At 38.3% G+C, this 20,183-nt stretch overlaps 1 protein-coding gene across 1 annotated transcript in view; it reads left to right on the plus strand.

The window, feature by feature from the left end:
- DOCK10 (dedicator of cytokinesis 10) overlaps positions 1-20,183 on the plus strand; it is a 274,169-nt gene that overhangs the window by 227,452 nt on the left and 26,534 nt on the right. Inside the window, exons 44-52 of the mRNA XM_043993341.1 lie at positions 977-1,159; positions 2,133-2,243; positions 6,128-6,343; positions 8,378-8,435; positions 8,752-8,850; positions 14,597-14,703; positions 15,431-15,553; positions 15,715-15,828; positions 18,572-18,577. Coding sequence (XP_043849276.1) covers positions 977-1,159; positions 2,133-2,243; positions 6,128-6,343; positions 8,378-8,435; positions 8,752-8,850; positions 14,597-14,703; positions 15,431-15,553; positions 15,715-15,828; positions 18,572-18,577 — 1,017 coding nt within the window. The remainder of the gene's footprint in view (positions 1-976; positions 1,160-2,132; positions 2,244-6,127; positions 6,344-8,377; positions 8,436-8,751; positions 8,851-14,596; positions 14,704-15,430; positions 15,554-15,714; positions 15,829-18,571; positions 18,578-20,183) is intronic.

Consider the following 20,183-nt stretch of genomic DNA (forward strand, 5'->3'; position numbering starts at 1 on the left):
GCCCAGGGTCACACAGCTAGTAAGTGTTAAGTGTCTGAGGCCAGATTTGAAATAAGGTCCTCCTGACTCTAGGACTGGTGCTCTATCTACTGTGCCACCCTTGGGAAAGTCACTTAAATGCCGTCTGCCTCCAATTTCACATCTGTAAAATGGGGGTGATCATGGTACCTACTTCCGGGGTTGTAGTGAGGATTAAATGAGATAAAGTTTGTAAAATGTTCTGCAAAGGCTTTGTGAAGTACTATATAAATGTTATTACTAAAGCCCCCTCTCACCCAGCCTTTTACTAGCAGTCACTCACCCTGACCTCACAGTGATCTCCACCTTTACCCTACCCCTATTCTTCCTCCACCTCCTTGCTCCGAAGAAGATGGGGTATGTTTCCCCAAAAGGGCCAGACTTGCTTGTCAGCAGATGCCAAGGTGTCCCATTGGTGTCTCATTATTACTTGGTTCACTACAATGAGGTACATCTCCCAGAGGAGAAATAAATTCCCATAAGTTATGCTATTATTCAATGGTTTCCTAAATACTCAGTTTATGGTATTGTATACAGAAATACAAATGATTATACCACATAGATACACAGTCTTTCCGTCCTAATTGAGTATATTTCTTCACATCATGTGGAAACCTTCGTACATGGGAATAGTTTCAACTCTGACCTACTAGAACATTTCTAAATAAAACCCTGTGGTACAACCCACGTCGGGTGAATAGGCAGTGGGCTTCAGAGAGTGGGCAAAGATATTTTAGATTGATGGCAACTGACTGGGGCAGAAGGTGGCAAGAAGTAGAGTTGCCCCACTTTGGGGAAGAAAATATCCTAACTTTGGTAAATGTAATTAAATCCTCTTAATTTGTGTGAGATGTAAAAGAAAAGCAAAAGATGGAGGACTATTAAGAGACTCTTTTTTAAAAGTTAGAAGGAATGGAGAGAGATGTCAGTTCTACTCAGTATGTCTTTCATTTCCTAGTTTCCTTCAGCATTCTTTCAAGGGCAGGCCGACCTCTGTGGATCATTCTGCTATGAAGTCTTAAAATGCTGTAATCACAGGTCTCGGTCAACTCAGACAGAGGCCTCTGCACTCCTTTATTTCTTCATGAGGAAGAATTTTGAATTTAACAAGCAGAAGTCAATAGTCCGGTCCCACTTACAAGTAAGTCTTGTCAATTTTTAGGACTAGCTTCCCCCAAAGTTACTAAATGAGCTCTCCAGGACCAGTAACCATTGGGTGGGTAACATCACTTGCATCAGGCAATCAATTAGAGGGGCAATGGAATTCTTCTACAGGATGCCTCTGACAGGTACCCCAAATACCTCCCCTTAAGGAGTAGACAGCTGAGAAAAATAGGGAAGAACCAGCATTCCATTCCATCTACAAAATAAGAACTTTGGACAGACTCAGGAATAACAGTACGTCATGCAAAAAAGGAGTTCTAACTGTTTCCTACCTTTTCCTAGGTCTGGCTCCAACCTACCATTAGAATGTAAGCCCCTGCTAAGTAGTTTTGCTCTTTGTACCTGTATCACCAACACCTACCACAATGCTTGGAATATATTGACAACTCAATAAATACTTATTGATTGATTAAATGATTGATTAACTTCAAAATCTCTAGGCATCCTGGGCTTTTGCCAGTCTGGCTTCAGGATATATAATGTTTCTTCTCTGAATATTTTAAAAGATCTGGTTTCATTTAGGGTGGGTTCTCCCTCCACCAAGGCAGATCATAACCCTTCCTTGTCTCAATAGATAGCCTTGATGAGTTGGTGTGGATGGGGGGGGGGGGAAGCTATCATCTGGTGGTCATCTATCTGTTGATGAGCTTCTTCCGATCTTAGGTAACAGATGCACAGTCTCTCCCTGGGCCTGAGCTCAAAATCTTTCCAGCTTGCAGGGTGTTCCAAAATTCAAGGTCGCATGGAAGAGCCTTCTAGAAATCAGGGTCCCCTCAACACCGCAGTGGCCTCATTGTAATAGATACACATCCAAAATCTTTACTAGAGTCCATAGTTAGACCCACTGGGGGAATATTCTTAGGTTCACTGAGTCCTACGCGTGTGTTTCAGCAAGAATGGGCTACTTCTGAAATTGGTTTTTCTTTATTCAAGTCTGCTTTTTCTTCTAGCTCATTAAGGCTGTGAGCCAGTTAATAGCCGATGCAGGAATTGGAGGATCCCGGTTTCAACATTCCCTTGCAATCACAAATAATTTTGCCAATGGAGACAAACAAATGAAAGTAAGAAATGTTTTGCATCCTTCTCTATGCACATTAGGAAGAAAGGTGAAATGCCATCTAGAGAGTGATGTGATTTCTTACCAATTTAAACATTAATTGTACTCTTTTTAAAAACAACAACTTCAGGTGGGCACTGGGCTGTTAATGGCTGTAATGAGAAGTTTTGATTTTTTCCCCCTGAAGATGCCAATGGAATCAAAGGAAATGCTTTACAAAATAATTATCATACATCAGAAAGAGATTTGATGCTCAGAATTTTTCAAAGCTAGCCACAATATGCCCTTTATACTCTTCACCCTTTTCTAATTATAGTCAGTCAATAAGGATTTATTAAGTGTTTACTATGTTCCTAGCACTGAACTAAGTAAATATTGGGGGAACAAAGAAAGGCAACATTTTCATAACATTTGTTTTGTTTTGTTGAGGCAATTAGGGTTAAGTGACTTGCCCAGGGTCACACAGCTAGTAAGTGCCAAGTGTCTGAGGCTGGATTTGAACTCAGGTCTTCCTGAATCCAGGGCCAGTGCTCTATCCACTGTGCCACCTAGCTGCCCCTGGAAACACATTTTTAAGAATTTTTTTTTCTCTTTGACAATTCCTCAATCTGAAGTTTTGGGGGTTTTTTGACTGTTTTCTCTCACAACCTAGCTAATGTGGGAATGTTTTCCATGAATACTCATGTATAACTTATTTTGAAATGCTTGAGTTCTAGTGGGTGGGGGTGGGAATGGAGGAGGAAGAGAAGTTGGAACACAAATTTTTTGAAAATTGATGTTAAAATTTTTTTACATATATTTTGGAAAATAAAATTCTATTCAATAAATTTTTTTAAAAAGCTAATCTCACCCACACTCTTGGTACAGAGAAATAGACATTAATTCCAGCCTTCTGCCCATGATGGGGAGATGTCAGACTCATACGGAATGACTATTGAGTTCTCACATATGGTATTGATGCCATTCAAGTCACATTTCATATAAGTGTTTCTTAAATAAGCCTCTCCTTTAGGAAAGGTTGCAGTGACAAACTCTTTAGCTTAATATTTATAGATCTTCAAAGCCTGGCTCCAGACTACACTTCCAGGTTTTTTTACTTATTGTATCACTTCTATCGTACCACCAAATTGGCCAAATTGGCCAAATGGATGCCATCTCTCACCTCTCTGCTTTTGCATGGAACATGTCCCATATTGGAGATATGCTCTTTGCTCATCTTTTTCTCTTAAATATTCAGTCAGTAAGTAAGCATTTATTAAGCATCTACTGTGTACCATGTACTGGAATCTTTAGTTTCCTTCATGACTCAACTCATGTGCCACCTCTTCTGGGAAGCCCTGATCTCCCCCAAATGTAAGTGCTCTCTCCCTCCTCAAAAGCAAATGTATGGCTATCTGTTTACACATTTTATCCCGCCCAAAGGAACATAAGCTCTCAATATACTATACCACGCTTCCTTAATACTCATAGTTGGTGCTTAATAAATGCTTATTGGATTGGATTGAACTACAAGATTTATCCCTTGTTATCCAATCACACACACACACACACACACACACACACACACACACACACATCCCCCTTGGTCCTATCATCATCATCATCATCAAAATAATGACTGACATTTACACAGCATTATATCATTTAACAGTAATTCACAGACATCCAATTCAATAGATATTTTAAGTACCTATGATATATGGGTCTTCATCACTGAGATTACAGAGATAATACCATAAACCTTTACCTCGAGGAACTTCAAAGACTAAAACACAAATAATTATGATATAAGGGAGAGCAGGCTCGATCCTTTCAGGTATGTAATGCAATGTCATGCCCGTATTACAGAAGAGGATACTGAAGATCAGAGAGTTTATATGACTTTCTCATGATTGCCCGACTAGTAAGTAGAAAAGCCAAGACTTTTAAGGAAGCCTTTCTGCCTACAGATCCAGTGCCCTTGCCACACTGTTGCTTCCTCATAAGCTGTAACATTATTGCTATGAAAAACAGGAAAGCTCAAAACCCAATGCAAGTGTTATATTTTGGCTAAATAAGTCCTTATTCAGATCGTCTCTGTGGACTCTGTCTAGTGATGAGTCGCCATTTTGCATGTACCCATTTGGATCAGCTTTACAGCCTTTGTGGATATTTTATGAAGTAGCTGGTATATGATTGTTCTCATTTTACAGACGAGAGAATAGGCTCAAAGAGTTCATGTGACTTGCCTAAGGGCACACAGCTGGTAAGTGTCTTTCTGACTGCAGGTCCAGTACTCCATCCACTGTACTACCTGACTGCCCTATTATGAAACCTTAGAGAGCATTTATTCTGATCTCCTCATTTGCAGATGAGACAACTGAGGCCCAGAGAATCACAGGATCATAGAGTTTAACATAGAAAGAACCTGAGAAAGAATCTAGCCCCCTGATAAGGAAACTAGACCCAAAGGGGTCTCTCAGGTGATACAATTGATGAGCTGCAGAGCTGGGATTTGAACACAGGTCCTCAACTCCAAGGCCTCTGTTCTTTCCACTACATTTGCCAGAGTATAATGGTGGCATTTAGTTGACACAGTGAAGGCTGGACCTGGAGTCAGGAAGACCTAGATTGAAATCTGTCATCAGACAGTAGCTGTATTACCCTGGGCAAGTCACTTAACTTCAGTTTTCCTAAATTTACTTATCTGTAAAGTAAGGATAATAATAGCACCTACTAGGGGACAGCTAGGTGGTGAAGTGGATAAAGTACTGGCCCTGGATTCAGGAGGACCTGAGTTCAAATGCGGCCTCAGACGCTTGACACTTACTAGCTGTGTGACCCTGGGCAAGTCACTTAACCCTCATTGCCCCGCAAAACAAACCAAAAAAAAAAAAAACACAGTAACAGTTAATCATAGCACCTGCTTTCCAGAATTATTGTGAGGATCAAATGAGATAATATTTGTAAAAACACTTAGCATGGTGGCTACACTCAATACAGTAAATGTTTAATAAATGTTCCCTTCCTTCCTTCCTTCCAAAGGAGAAATGGATTCAGAAGTCTTATCTCCCATCCTGAAGCACAAAACCTTCAGGACTTCCACATACATGCATAGTCATGCATGTATGCACCTCACACATTTCTGTGATGAGTGTGTACTTGCTCTTCCATACTCACACAGACTGCATCTTTCTCTACCCTTCCTCTCCAGTACAGTAGCCCCTTTATCACTAGTGTATCACCCAGATGATAGCAAGGCAAGCCATAAGTATGACTTAAAATAAGCTCAGTTTTGAATTCTCCCAACACTGGACTCTGAGTATGTTCCAAGGTCAACTCAGAGTTACTAGATTATAAGCTCCATGAGAGGAGGGACTGTTTCTTATTAGAACCCACCCTCCTCCCGCAGTTAACAAAGGGGTCTACAGATGGTTGGTAGGCCAATTGGTTGATTTATTGGTTGGTTGGTTGGTTGTTGTCCTTTGTTCTCAAAGAGGATCAAAATGACATCACTCTGTTGCAGTCAAGGTACATGTGTCCAACTGTGGCTGATCAGAACAATATGAGCTTGGAAAACTCTACCATAGGTCAGGTACAAATCGTCCATATGAATGTTTGGAGTGGAGATCTCTCTAAATATGTGCACCCCATGTTTCTTTTGAATTCTTGCAATTCTGCTTTGCTCATAGAGCATAGCACCCTCTTTGATGTCGGCAAGTCATGCTGGGCAGTCCTGTGCCAGTATCTCCCATGTCTCACAATCAACTCCAAACCTCTTCAGAAAGATCTGAGTATATTTGTTGAATGCTGGCCATTGCATAAATACCAGTGGCACAGGCAGATATTATAAGGAGTGTGTGAGGTCAAGAGGGTTTGCATTTACCCAGGATTTTGTCTTTTCCAAAGAACAGTCATTTCCCAGCGGAGGTGAAGGACCTAACGAAACGCATTCGGACGGTCCTCATGGCCACAGCTCAGATGAAGGAGCATGAGAAAGACCCTGAGATGCTAGTGGATCTCCAGTACAGCCTGGCAAATTCCTATGCAAGCACCCCGGAGTTACGAAGGACGTGGCTAGAAAGCATGGCCAAGATTCATGCAAAAAATGGAGATTTATCAGAGGTAACTTAAGAAGACGTGGTCATTAAATTTGATATATTTTCCTTTTAAAGATAATTCTTGTCACTCAACAGAGTGCTTTATGAAAAGTCCAGAGAACTACAGATTTAGAGTTGAAAGGGACTTCAAGCCATCTAGTCCAACCCATTTTACAGATGAGGAAACTGAAGCACACAAAGGTCATGACTTTCCCCAGATCACGCATGTGATCAGAAGCAGGATTTGAACCCAGGACCTCTAACTCTGGAGCTAATACTCTTCTTTGTTAGATTTCTTTCTGTCAGCTTGAATAAGACCTGAACCATATGTTGCTTACATTACATTTGCACATAGGAGCCAAGAAATCCTCAGTCTTAGTCTATAGAATCAATTAAAAGTCATTAATTCAGAGTGGGGGGAAGGTCATTAATTCATGCATACTGGTACAATTATATTCAAATCTATTACTGATTTAAAATACTGAACTAAATTCCAAATCTCTGCCATTAAGAATTGAGTAATGGGGGCAGCTAGGTGGCACAGTGGATAAAGTACCAGCCCTGGATTCAGGAGGACCTGAGTTCAAATTTGATCTCCTTTGGTTACATAATCAAGTCATGTGGCACCAATTTTCAGTGCCTCACATAGCCCTCCAATAGGCATAATAAATGAATAAATGATAAATAAACAAAAATAATAATTAATGAATTGACTCAAATTCATCCCAAGAGCTCAAAAAAGGGAGAGAGACCCCTGGAAGTAAGAGCAGTAAGAGGAAGCTCTATGGTTATTCCCAGGTTGAATCACAGTAGCATCAGTGTTCATTTTAATGCTTGGATATTGTTAAGAAATGAGGATAATTGTTTAAGAGGTAAAAATGAAAAGATAGAGCTCGTTTGGGTGTAGAGGGAAATCTAATTTTACATAACATGTAACTGTGGAAAGGTTCAAGTGAAATTATCAAATTTTCCCCAAAAGAAAATGGCAGCTAGGTGAATTGACACAAGTGTGGGAGAGAGTATAACAGATTTGGTTTCAAAGTCTGCTTCTGGCCTTATGTGGCCATAGACCTCTAGGCATTTCATTTCTCAGAACTTCAGCTTCCTCATCTCCTCACAAGTTATGAGGCTTGAAGTGAGGTCAGACACACGGGCCATTTGAAAAAAATGAAAACATTATCAAAATGTCAGGTATTTTAGATTTCTTTTGCCAACATCCTCTATAAGTTGTTTATCCTGAACCATGCACAGATTGGAAAGTCCTTCATTCCCCTTAAGTCCCCTCTTCCCAAACCCTCCAAGAATGACTTCTTTTTTTTTTTTTAAGTGAGGCAATTGGGGTTAAGTGACTTGCCCAGGGTCACACAGCTAGTAGGTGTCAAGTGCCTGAGAACGGATTTGAACTCAGGTCCCCCTGAATCCAGGGCCGGTGCTCTATCCATTGTGCCACCTAGCTGCCCCCAAGAATTACTTCTTTTTAAAAAACATAATTCTTTTTGTTTTGCTTTAAAAATAATAGATAAAATCTATATTTTTCTTGTTTCTTTTTTAATTTAGATATCTTAATAGAATATTAACATTAAACAAAATAACTATATTTACCATTTTTATTTACATCAGTTTAAATGCATAAAATATTGCTTTTTTGCTTCTTCCTTCTAAGTCTCCATTCCTTTTAAGTGCTTTTCTTCTTATGCAGTTACTATAGGTAGTGTGCGCTCTATTTTTCTGATTACATTTTTGTTCAGTTTGTATTATTTCACAATGGTTTTTGCAGATATCTCTATTTTCCTCATACTTGTCCATCTTAATTGAGTTATAATATTCCATTACACTAATGTCCCACAGATTAACTATTCCTGTCTCATTCTACATTAAAGTTGTTTCTATTTCCTTTTTTTTTTCCTTTTCTTTCTCGATTACACATAATCATGTTAAGAAATCTTTGAACAGGCAGCTCTTTGTTTTGATAATACAGCCAGGGTATATTGCCAACAATGGCAGTATTGGGTCAAACATGGTTTGCTTTTTAACTTTTTTTTTTTTTTTCTTGTTCCAGGCTGCTATGTGTTATATACACATAGCTGCCCTCATCGCGGAGTATCTGAAAAGAAAGGGTAAGATAAATATGATTAAAGCAAATGAAACCAGAAATGTTTAATATTATAACATCATTTAAAATACATGCATTCATTTTAGATTACATCAGTCTTCCACAGTATTTTAAGTTGACTTACAATTTTTATACATTTCCAATTAAAACAAGATACTAAATTTTAACTCATAGTTTTATAATGCTATTCATTTTTTGTTGAATAGTAGGCTTCGTAATGCTAAATGAGAGTACCTCATTGGTTAGTGACTTGTGACTTAATATGCATGTATTAACCCAAGATGGTAGTATTATCCTAACATCATCTCGCACTGCCATAGGTTACTGGAAAATGGAAAAGATTTGCACATCAGCTATGCTCCCGGAGGATGTTCACATCTGTGATAGCAATCAGTTACTAACAACTCACAATGGAGGAAGTGAGTGTTCTAACCATGCCTGTTTATGCGTCAAATAACATGACTTAGTCAATCAAGCTATCTCTTGAGGTGTATTCAAAGGGGGATATCTCCAGTGTGCCTGTTGAAATGATGGTGTCTCAAGCCCAAGTCATGCATGATTGACTTGTAGCAACCAAGAGCAGTTGGCATTCTGAAATCTTGCCTTAGAATTCTGAAGGTCAGGTAATTAAAACTTAATCAGTGTCTTCAACAAGCAAGGCCGCATGTGATTTATATTATTGGTATGATCATAAATCACTTCCAACCTGCATGTTGCCCCACCTTTAGAAGTCTTTACAATTGTAGTCTGAAATTGTAGTCTCATTGTTTGCCTTCTCTCTCAGTGGGTGTGGGAGGCCTGGGAGGGGGAGAGAAAATCTAAATTTTAAATTTTAAAAATGTTAAAAATAAAAATAATAACAAATAGATTTTTTAAAAAGAATACTAAGGTAGGAAGAACCCAGTTTATATTTTTAATGAAATGAATGAGTCTCTAAGATTCACAAGGACAGGTAAGAAACCTGATTTACTTCGATTCTGTAGTGCAGATTTTGAAAGATACACTGTAGGTGTTTTTAAAAGTTTGTGGAATTTGAATTTATTGAATGTGCATTTCAAATTGCCAGTAGAATAAATTTTAGTTTGATATCAAACATTTATTTATATTAAACTTAAGACATGTTAAAATGTCAATGCAAAATAGACTAACTTTTATAATCATATTTCAGTGAGAGGAATATTGAAGATTTGAATTTCAAAAAACATAATCAGCTATTAAGAATTTTCAGCATAGAAGAAAGCTATAATCTCTCTCTCTCTCTCTCTCTCTATATATATATATAGTATACATCTCTCTGTCTCTATCTCTGTGTCTTTCTGTATCTTTTTCTCTGTCTCTGTCTTTCTCTGTCTCTGTTTCTCTCTCTCTCTCTCTATATATATATATATAAATATATATATATATATACATACATATATACATATGTATGTTTAACTACGAAAGATTCTATTTCTTCAGAGAATCACAGAATGCCAGAGTTGGAAGAGGCTTTAGTAGCCACATAGTCCAACTTTTACCCAAAAGGGGAAAAAATAGACATTTATTACATGCCTACTATGTGCTAGGCACTTTACAATTATTATCTCTTTTGTTCCTTACAACAAACCTGAGGGGTAGGTGCTATTATTATTCCATTCTACAATTGTGGAAACTGAGGCAGGTAGCAGTGAAGTGTTTTCTTTAAGGTTATAAGTAAGCGTCTAAGGCTGGATTTGAATTCAGATCTCCTGGCCCAGTTGTCTATCCACTATGCCACCTAACCACCTCGAAAGGAATTCTGATGATAAAACACCTAACCAATAGTAACCCAGCTTCAGCACAGAGATCTCAGGAGAGACAACCTTACTGCCTTCTGAAGCAGCCTATTTCCTGACAATGAGCCTAAGATTGTCCTTTTGTAATTTCCATGTAGTGTCTGGTGCTTCCCCACAAACCAAACTTTATCCCTTTTCCACATAAAGACCCTTCAAATATTTGAATAGAGCTGTCATATCTTCCTAATTCTCCCTACCCAACATGGCTATTTCCTTCATGCTATCCATATGTGACATGGACTCCCAGCCCTTGATCATCATCTGATTAAGCCTAGATTCTATAACCATAATTATCCACAAGTACTTCTCCATAACCTAAAGTTCAATCAGTATGCAGTTTTATGGTTGTTTCCCAAAACTTTTTTCTGAACAACAATATGTCTGAGAGCACAACTTTTCACATGATTCTGGAAAACCTAGTGAAAGAATAGGATTAGGATGGGGAAATGAAGTCAACCAGCATTTATCGAGTGGTTATTATGTGGCAGGCACAGTGAATGCTAAAGTCTGAGGATACAAAGAAAGGCAAAAAAAAAAGATTCCCCGTGATAAAGGAGTTCACGTCCTAATGTAGGAGAAAACATGCAAACAACTGTGGACATATGAAGTATATAGAGGATAAATTGGAGGTAATTTCAATAGGAAGGTGCCTGCATTAAGGAGGACCAGGAAAGGCCTCTTTGAGAAGATAGGGTTAGAACTAGGACTGGAAGGAAGAAGCCAGGAAGCTCAGAGACACACGTGAAGAGAGTCAGCATGCCAGGGATGAGTGACAGACATTAAAAGGGCTCTGAGTATTATTACAGCAAGTAGGGCAGTATTTCTGCATGTGGTTGTTGTTGTTCAGTCATTTTCAGTCACATCTGACTCTTCATGACCCCACTTGGGGGTTGTCTTGGTAAAGATACTGGAGTGGTTTGCCATTTCCTTCTCCAGCTCATTTTACAGATGAGGAAGTGAAGGCAAAGAAATTTAAGTGACTTGCCCAGGGTCCTACAGCTAGTAAGTGTCAGAGGCAGGACTAGAATCCACATCTTTCTGGGTCCAAGACAAGTACTCTATCAATGATCATGATCATGATGACAATGGTGACAACAATAACTGACATTTTTATAGTTCTCTAAGGTTTGCATAGTATCTTACAGATATTATCACATATTTGTAAATATTATCCTCACAACGACCCTGGGAAGTAGGTGCTATCGTTATCCCCATTTTTCAGATAGTAATTCTAGGGCAGACAGAGGTTAAGTAACTTTCCTAGGGTTGCACAGGTAATAAGTGTCTGAGGCCGGATTTGAACTTAAGTCTTCTTAATTTCAGGTCCAGTGCCTGCTCCACTATACTACCCAGCTGTCTACACTACCATACCACTCTGCCTCTCTAAGGCACAAACAATGCCTTTAAAATAATACACATATAATGAAAAAAAATCTTTATGAGTTAGCAGTCAAAATTCCTTATTGAAATACAACTTGAGGCTTCAGATCTGTGATTTCAGAAACATTGCTGAAGGCTTACTTTTTACAAGTGTGAATCTTTCACTGAAGGTTCTCAGCATATTTCACAAATGAAGTCATTGACAAAAGTACAGTTTAAATGCAAGGAGGTAGTAAAACGTGTCGTCAGGGAGACTTGATAGCTGCCTTCTCATTTTGGAAGGCCTGTCACACAAAAGAGGGAATCATCTTGTTCTTCCTAGTCCCAAAGGACTAGGCTAGGGGGGAAAAAAGGAAGGAAAGGAGGAGGAGACGTGCTGAGAGACAAATTTAGGCTTCATATAAGGGAAACTTCCGAATAAATTTTTGGGGGTCCTGTCATGGGAGATGATGAGTTCTACTTCACTAAAGGTCTCTCAAAAAAGGTTTGATGACTGTTTGTTAGGTTTGTCATAAAAGGAATTCCTTTTCAAGTACAAGTTCAAAGAGTTAGCCTCCTGGGTCCCCACTAACCCAGACTGTGATTCAGAGGTTTTTTCAATTTTGGATTCAAGTATCCTTTGTAAAGCCATATCTGGTTCTCTTAAGGGCTTTATTGTGATTTTCTCACCGTGGAAATTCACTCCAATGGTGCAGTTCATAACCCCTCAATCCCTTAGTATTTTGTCTGCATGAATTACCAGGGCTCAAAGAATTGATCAGCTCTTATCCAAATTTCTCGTGATGATGCTCTCAAAACTACCTAAGCTGGTCCTCACGCAGCAGTCTTTCACCAGACCCAGAATCAAAGCTTGTGCAGTTTGATGGGGCCTTGACCGACCTTGACCTAGCCCTAAAACCCCAGGGGCAGCTTTATGCCATAAAGAGGCCAGAGGAATGACATAAGACTTCAGCAGAGGGTCCGGGCATATGGCCACTATAAACATAAGCCATATTTGTTGTGACAACACATTCTTTTTATATAAAAACTGTCAGACATAGGGACTTTTCTTCAAAAGTCCCCTTTCACATGATCAACAAAGACTCACCTCATTTCCATAAAGATTATTCCTAACTTTGAGGTCACTGAGCTAAATCTTTGCTTTCAAGCTGGAATAGACCTTAGAGGTCATTGCCATTCAATTCACTTATCTTACAAATGAGGAAACTGAGGCCTAGAGAGTCAAGGAGGTAGAAAGTAGAAAAAACGGGATTTAAATACAGGTCCTCTGGGGCAGCTAGGTGGTGCAGTGGATAAAGCACCAGCCCTGGAGTCAAGAGGACCTAAATTCAAATCTGGCCTCAGACACTTAACACTTACTAGCTGTGTGACCCTGGGCAAGTCACTTAACCCCAACTGCCTCACCAATAAATAAATAAATAAACAAAAAATAAATAAATAAATACAGGTCCCCTTACAGTAAATCCAGTACTCTTTCTATGTCACTATGATTGGGGAGAGAGAGAGAGAGAGAGAGAGAGAGAGAGAGAGAGAGAGAGAGAGAGAGAGGAAGGAGGAGGAGGAGGAGGAGGAGGAGAAGAAGAAGGAGGAGAAGGAGAAGGAGGAGAAGAAGGAGGAGGAGAAGAAGGAGGAGGAGAAGGAGGAGGAGGAGAAGAAGGAGGAGGAGGAGGAGAAGGAGGAGGAGGAGAAGGAGGAGGAGGAGGAGGAGGAGGAGGAGGAGGAGACAGGCTGACAAAATACAGCCAGTTGGAGTAATTAGGATAGATCATCTTAAGAAGTTATAAACATCCTTGTCATGCCCATTTACCAACCTCAAGGAAACATTTTATGCTTAGTCATGTCATTTCAGTTATCAAGGAGGAAGGAAGGAAAGAAAGAAAGAAGGAAGGAAAGAAAGAAAGAGGAGGGGAAGAGATGCTGACAAAATACAATCAGTTGGAGCAATTAGGATTGATCATGTTAAGTACTTATATGACTCCTCATCATCCCCATTTACCAACCCCAAGGAAACATTTCATGCTTAGTCGTGTCATTTCAGCTCTCAAGACTTTACATCCACCTAAGTTTGATCCATTAACATGCACTGCCAGAATTTTGCTTCTGCTATCCAATTGTCCAAATAAGGCAAAATCCTCACTGATGGGAATTAGCAGAGAAAAGAAATGATAAAGAAAGTAATAATTCTAGTGTAGCAGTACCTGAAAGAAATCCAGCTTCTGTCAGTATTATTATCATTTATGTCAAGGAAGCGTTTGTAATGGAGCCTCTAGCATAGATTTAGTAATTTAGTAAAAAGAAATCTTTTCTATAACTATCCAAAAATTTTTAAAATTTAATCTCTACAACAGATCTATCATATTGAATTCTGCCTTTTTCTAGGCCTGTTAGCGTATGTGTATATAGAGAAACTCACAAAATCAGCAGTGGTTTGAAGTTCATAAAGAGACAAACCAAAGTCTGACATTAGGAAAACTTCCAGACAATAATAGTTGTCCCAAGGAGAAATGGGCTGCTTCTGGAGGCAGTGGGCTTCCTCTCTCTGGACTCCAGGCCATCCATCAAGTAGGGGCTAGAGATGATCATTTGTCAGGAACACTATAGTTGGAATTCCTATTCATACATTATGGATTGGACTAGGTGACTTTTGAGGTTCTTTCTGATTCTGATCTTCTGTGATTTTTCCCTCTATTCAGACTATTGTATAATCTCCTGGATGTGATACAAAAGAGATGCAAAACTATTATCAAGCTGCTCCTTGCTGGAAAGGAACCATATAAAAATAGACTCCATAGTGATGAGTAAGATTATTCTTTGCCTAGCAAAACATATTTTACTATGGACACAAAAAATCGTATTTGTTTAGTACTACTGCTACTTAAAAAAATAGTGATGAAAGGAATAATTATCCCATTCAAATAAAACTTTAATCAACTAATAATAATTTATTTCACTTTGGCTTTCACTTCCTAAGGCATGTTTTCTATGGGTTGGCCAGCTTTCGTGAGCATCACACCAAACATCAAAGAAGAAGGAGCTATGAAAGAAGATTCAGGGATGCAGGATACACCCTACAATGAGGTCAGGCAAAAATAGACCTACAGATATAGTAAACAGAATATTGTTTGTAAAGTTGTCGGATGAATAAGGGATACAGATTTACTTTCATAATGTTAGTATATAGTTAAAAGAGAAAAGGCAGATCAGGACTGGGTACATGTCAGATGAAAGAGTCTGTCCTATGATATTCTAGCTCAGCTGTCCAACCTGCTAAAGGTCCCAAGATGAAACTCAACCAGATTGTTCTTGACCAATCAATCGACAAGCATTTATTGAGCACTTACCCTGGGCTAGTCATGGTGCTAAGCACTGAGAAACAAAGAAAAAGCAAAAGAGTGTCTCTGCCCTCAAGGAGTTTATATTTTAATGGGGGAGGAAGGAAATTTTACATATATATATATATATATATATTATTGGGTGGAAGGTGACCTTAGGGGAATGAGACAGTTGGAAAGGACTTTATAAACTGTGGAATATTATAAAAACATGAGCTATAATCAATAATGGTGACTATAATGAGGAAGAATCTTGACCATTTTATAAGCTGGCCACACTTCTTTGATTTAAGGGGGGAAAAGTTAGAAAACCACCTTCCTTGATTTTATATAACCTTTGTTATTTTATATAACCAGAGTTCATATAAGAAAGTCAAGTTCTGTAAAAAAAAATTAATGATTTCTTAAACTAACCCTCATTGGTGAGCCACCATATTAACCATCAAATGCCATTTTAATCTGGGAAAATGCAGAGTATCCTGGTGGAGCAACTCTACATGTGTGTTGAGTTTCTATGGAAGTCTGAAAGATATGAGCTTATCGCCGATGTCAACAAGCCCATCATTGCAGTCTTTGAGAAGCAGAGAGACTTCAAAGTATGTTTTTAAAACTCTTAATACTGAATTTAAATTCCTCACTTCAAACTGATCTGTTAAATCACTTTGCTTTTGTATCAGAATCAGACTGAATGAAAACCTCCAATATAAAGTTATTTCTGTCTGTGTGTGTGTGTGTGTCTTCCCTGTTCTGGCTTTAGAAATTATCAGATCTCTACTATGACATTCATCGGTCATATCTGAAAGTTGCAGAAGTGGTGAATTCTGAAAAACGGCTGTTTGGTCGCTATTATCGCGTGGCATTTTATGGACAGGTAAGTGAAAAGGAAACAGTTTACTTATGTCACAGTAAATCTCATTTAATTTATTGGATTCAGGCTTTCTTTTTTATTTTTATTTTAGAAAACTTAGTTTTTCCCCCACATTATATTTTATGAATTTAGCTGACTGAGAATCCAAATGGTCAGAGATATTCATTGGTTTCTTGATAAAGCTACAGCTTAGAACAGTGCTTTCCAACTTTAGGAAAAGTGAAATTATTCTCGTTGTTCATTTGTTTTCCTGACATCCTGTCCTCCCTGCCTCCCCTAAGAGTATTCTATGCTTTAGTAAATCAACATGATGCTATAGATAAATAGATAACCTTGAAGCCAGGAAGATCTGGGTTCAATTCTTGTTTCTGACACCCACTGACTTGTATGACTGTGGCAGGTGATTTTAACCTCTAGACAACTCTCTCTAAGATCATAAATTACAGAGAAGGTGCTAACCTACATTGATAGAAGTAGCTTCCTCAACTGGGAATTTCCTATACCAGTGAATCCCTACTCCAGTCTTTATACTTCAGTGATATACCATGGCTTAGTAGTTAGGGGGGCTGTACTTGGTGTCAAGTAGCCCTGGGTTCAGGTGTTGCCTCAGACAAATACTGGCTGTTTGGCTACAGGCAAGTCATTTAACCTCTCAATGCCCTAGTATTCTCAAACCATGAGTTGTAGATCTGGATTGATAAAGGGGGTTTTCACAACGTGATTTTCCACCATGTATGAAATCACAGATTTGAATTTTTTAAAATAAAATTTATTTGATTTTAAGAATTTTTAGAGAAATTCTTATCATCCACGGAGCTAACTGGAGACCCTGTGAGGTATCATAAAACCAGTGAATATATGGCTTAAACTCATTCTATTGCTTTTCTTTTTGATTCCTGCTTCCAAATTATCACTGCTTTTGTGTAGAAGGGAATATAATAGTTTGGAATCCTGCCTTGAACTTCAACACAGTTTGAAGCCATAACATCTGAGTTTATATTATAAACTATAGACAGGAACTGACATGTTCTATTCTTCTAAAAGTCAATCAGCATTATCCTAAAAATGTAACTATTCATGCATTCACCCTGAATTTTCCCATGCAGTCATTGAAATAGGGGTGGGATTAGGCAATATAATTATTTATATGAGAGCTGGTAACTACCTCATTACTTTTCAGGGAACTTGTCTCAAAGCATTATCCCTGTAAATAAGCATTCTGCACCCTTCAAATATGACACTCTAGCCATTAAATATGACACACCAACCATCTTCCTTTGTTTCCCTCTCACCTCAAACACTGTTCCCCTATGTTGCTCCTTCATTTCAACTCAACCAGCATTTAACAAGCACCCCCCCATATGCAAGGTGTTATGCTAGTGTTGAGCTAAAAAAGATCATAGTCCCTGCCTTAGAAAAAAATAGTTATGCCACAGTAGATATTTTCCGTCTCTCCACATCTTCGGGTTATGAGATGCCAACCTCGATTTGATCATTCAGGATCACTTTCATTGTATCCTTGGGATAAGATGTCTCTTCTTGATCCTCCAAGTATTAGTAAGAAGCTAAGTCCTGAATAGAAATATTATCTTTTACATAGAGAAGTAAAGCATCAAAGTCACTCAGTAGCCACACTTGTCATTTAGTAATATAGTTAACTTCTATTTGTCCAAAGTATTCCTTCATTCACTCAACAAACATTTATTATATGCTAAATGCAATCTATACATAATATAATATATAACATAATATATACTACCATGTGCACAACACCGTGTTAAGCATTGAGGTAGATAAACAGTTTAGGTAAGAGACATAGCCCTTTTTCTCATGAAGCTTACAGTCCAGAAGTCACAAACATAAATTTCATGTGTGTATGTGTGAAATGGATATGTGAAGTTCAAGGGGGAAACTCATTACCAAAAGCTACATGAAAAAGGTAAGACAAGGCACTTGGGCTTTGAAGTCTGTAGCCAAAACAGAACCTTTGTGAAGCATCAGAAAAGAAATTGATAGGGAATGGTGTGAAGGGGAGAGGGTATTTTGTGGCCAAGAAGTTGACCAAAGACCTACTGAGGAACCCAGAGACAATAAACCATTTAGATTTTCAATGCATAATTAACTAAGAGTTAAGTGTGAAATTACTGTAGCCCTTCCTATACTCTGATCTATTTCTTTTTTTAAAAAATCTATTTTAAATTTATGTAACAAAACAAACATTCCATAACACAGTACAATAAAAAAGGTTATTGCACATGAAACTACAAATCTACCACATACAACTTGCTATTCCCTCCAACTATATAACACAGTTATATAAATTCCTTTTTTCCTTTTTTTAAAATTCCCTCTCCTCCCTCTGCCCTAGTGATGGCTACCATTAGATACAAATAGGTATATGAGTATACAATTATTCTATACACACTTTTGCGTCTCAGTTCTTTTTCTAGATGTAGATAGCATCATTCTTCCTATGTCCTTTATTTTTAATTTGTGTATTCATAGTAGTCAAAATGACTTAGTTGCTCAAAGTCATTCTTAAAGCAATATTGTTGTTACTTTATAACTTTAAAGGCGGGGCAAGGTATCAATATCCAAAACACATAAAAATAGGTTCCCCATCCTTACATAATTCAATCTATAAGATTCCGAATGAGTAAACAAGTTGAAATGAAACCTGCTGCTTTCTCATTGATTGTTAATGCCCACGTTTGCTCTTTTCTCCTCTTGGTCTTGATGATTCCAGGCTGTGGTAAGTTCTCTGTCCCTATGCATGCTCTAATACTTCTCACTCTTCCCTAAGAGCAGTTTTTAACTGAATCTTAACTTCCCCTTTTTTGTTACTCAGTATCTGGTGTCAGAGGTGAGATAATCCTGCTGCCATCCATTTATGAATCATCCTGCATTTATTAAACTAAACTTTTTTTCCAGTTCCTTGAATTACAAAATTGTATCCATTGATTGATTGATGTCCAAGTACCCAAATAAAAATATATGTTCATGGGCATAAATAAGCACATATAACTGGTCTCTAGATTTTCAGGTACCAGTTCTCTGGCCAATCCACTGATGGTCTAGTAACTGTCCTCCTCAGAGCAGAGGGGCCAGTGTGTGGGCCTGGCTAACAAAAGACTTTACAGTTGAGTTCTAGCCTTGATACAACTATTAGCTAGCCGTGTAGCCTCAGGGAAGTCACTTCATTTCTCTTGCCCTCAGTTTCCTCATCTGTAAAATAGGAGTATTGGATCAGATAATCTCCAAGCTCCATTTAAACTCTGAAATTCAACAATACCACAGAATTTTAGGTACGTGCCCAAACCTATCTACTCTTTAGGTGGCCTTCAGTATTCCTGTTGTTCCCCAGAGATAGACACCTTTGAGCATAGGAGCACTCTACCTTCATTGAACTCTATCTTGGCCATTTTTCTTGATCCTCATGCAGGAGCAATGGGAGCACAACTCTTTCTATGAAAGATCCTCTCCTAATTAGAGAGAGAATCTCACTGGGTTAATTGCAAAAATGCACGAGAGAGAGAGAGAGAGACAGAGAGACAGAGAGACATGAGGTCATGAGTCTGAAGCATTTGGAGGTCATGAGCTCAAGAGCTGGAAAGAGAATTTAGAGATCATCTAGCCCAGCCCCTCATTTCACAAATGAGGAAATTGAGCCTAAGTGAGCTTAATTAAGTAAGTTACCCCAAGGACACCCAAGTATTAAATGGCAGAACCGGGTTCAAACCCAGGTTATCTGATTCCAGATCAGAGTTCTTTCTATTACATCCACTCTGCTTCCCTTCCCAAATTTAAGACACTCCTGGACACTCCAACAAAGCTGCTCAATTCAAAGATGGTGTTGGTAGTTAGATACCAACAGCAAGAAAGCCAGGGTAATAAGTAAAAAATCATCCAAATTAGAATGAATGGCAACCATAGAAAAATAATAACAGCAATACCATCTCAGAGAGCTATGGGAAACATTTTTTTTATTCTAAGTCATAAAGGAGAAGGGTTTCAAGATGAAAATGAACCGTATAAATTTAAAGAGCTCTTTTGAATTAAAAAAATACACACACAAACACATGGAAAGGTACCTTGTAGAAGAAATAAGACTAGACTTCCGAGCCAAGCTAAGCCAAGTAGAGGATAACAAGTGTGAAGAAAGGTCTTGAGTAGTCCGTGTGATCCTTCCTTCATTCCAAAAACAACACATACTTAGAGCTTTGTTATAAAGAGAATTCCAATATAAAACACTTTTCTTCTCTGTCCATTGTCTGCCAATATACAAATATGTTTATTTGACCAGTGTATACTTTTTTGTAATTCTTTAAATATCACCTCCCTTCCTCACTACAACACCC

This window comes from Dromiciops gliroides, chromosome 3, assembly GCF_019393635.1.
Source record: "Dromiciops gliroides isolate mDroGli1 chromosome 3, mDroGli1.pri, whole genome shotgun sequence".
NCBI classification, from domain to species: Eukaryota; Metazoa; Chordata; class Mammalia; order Microbiotheria; family Microbiotheriidae; genus Dromiciops; species Dromiciops gliroides.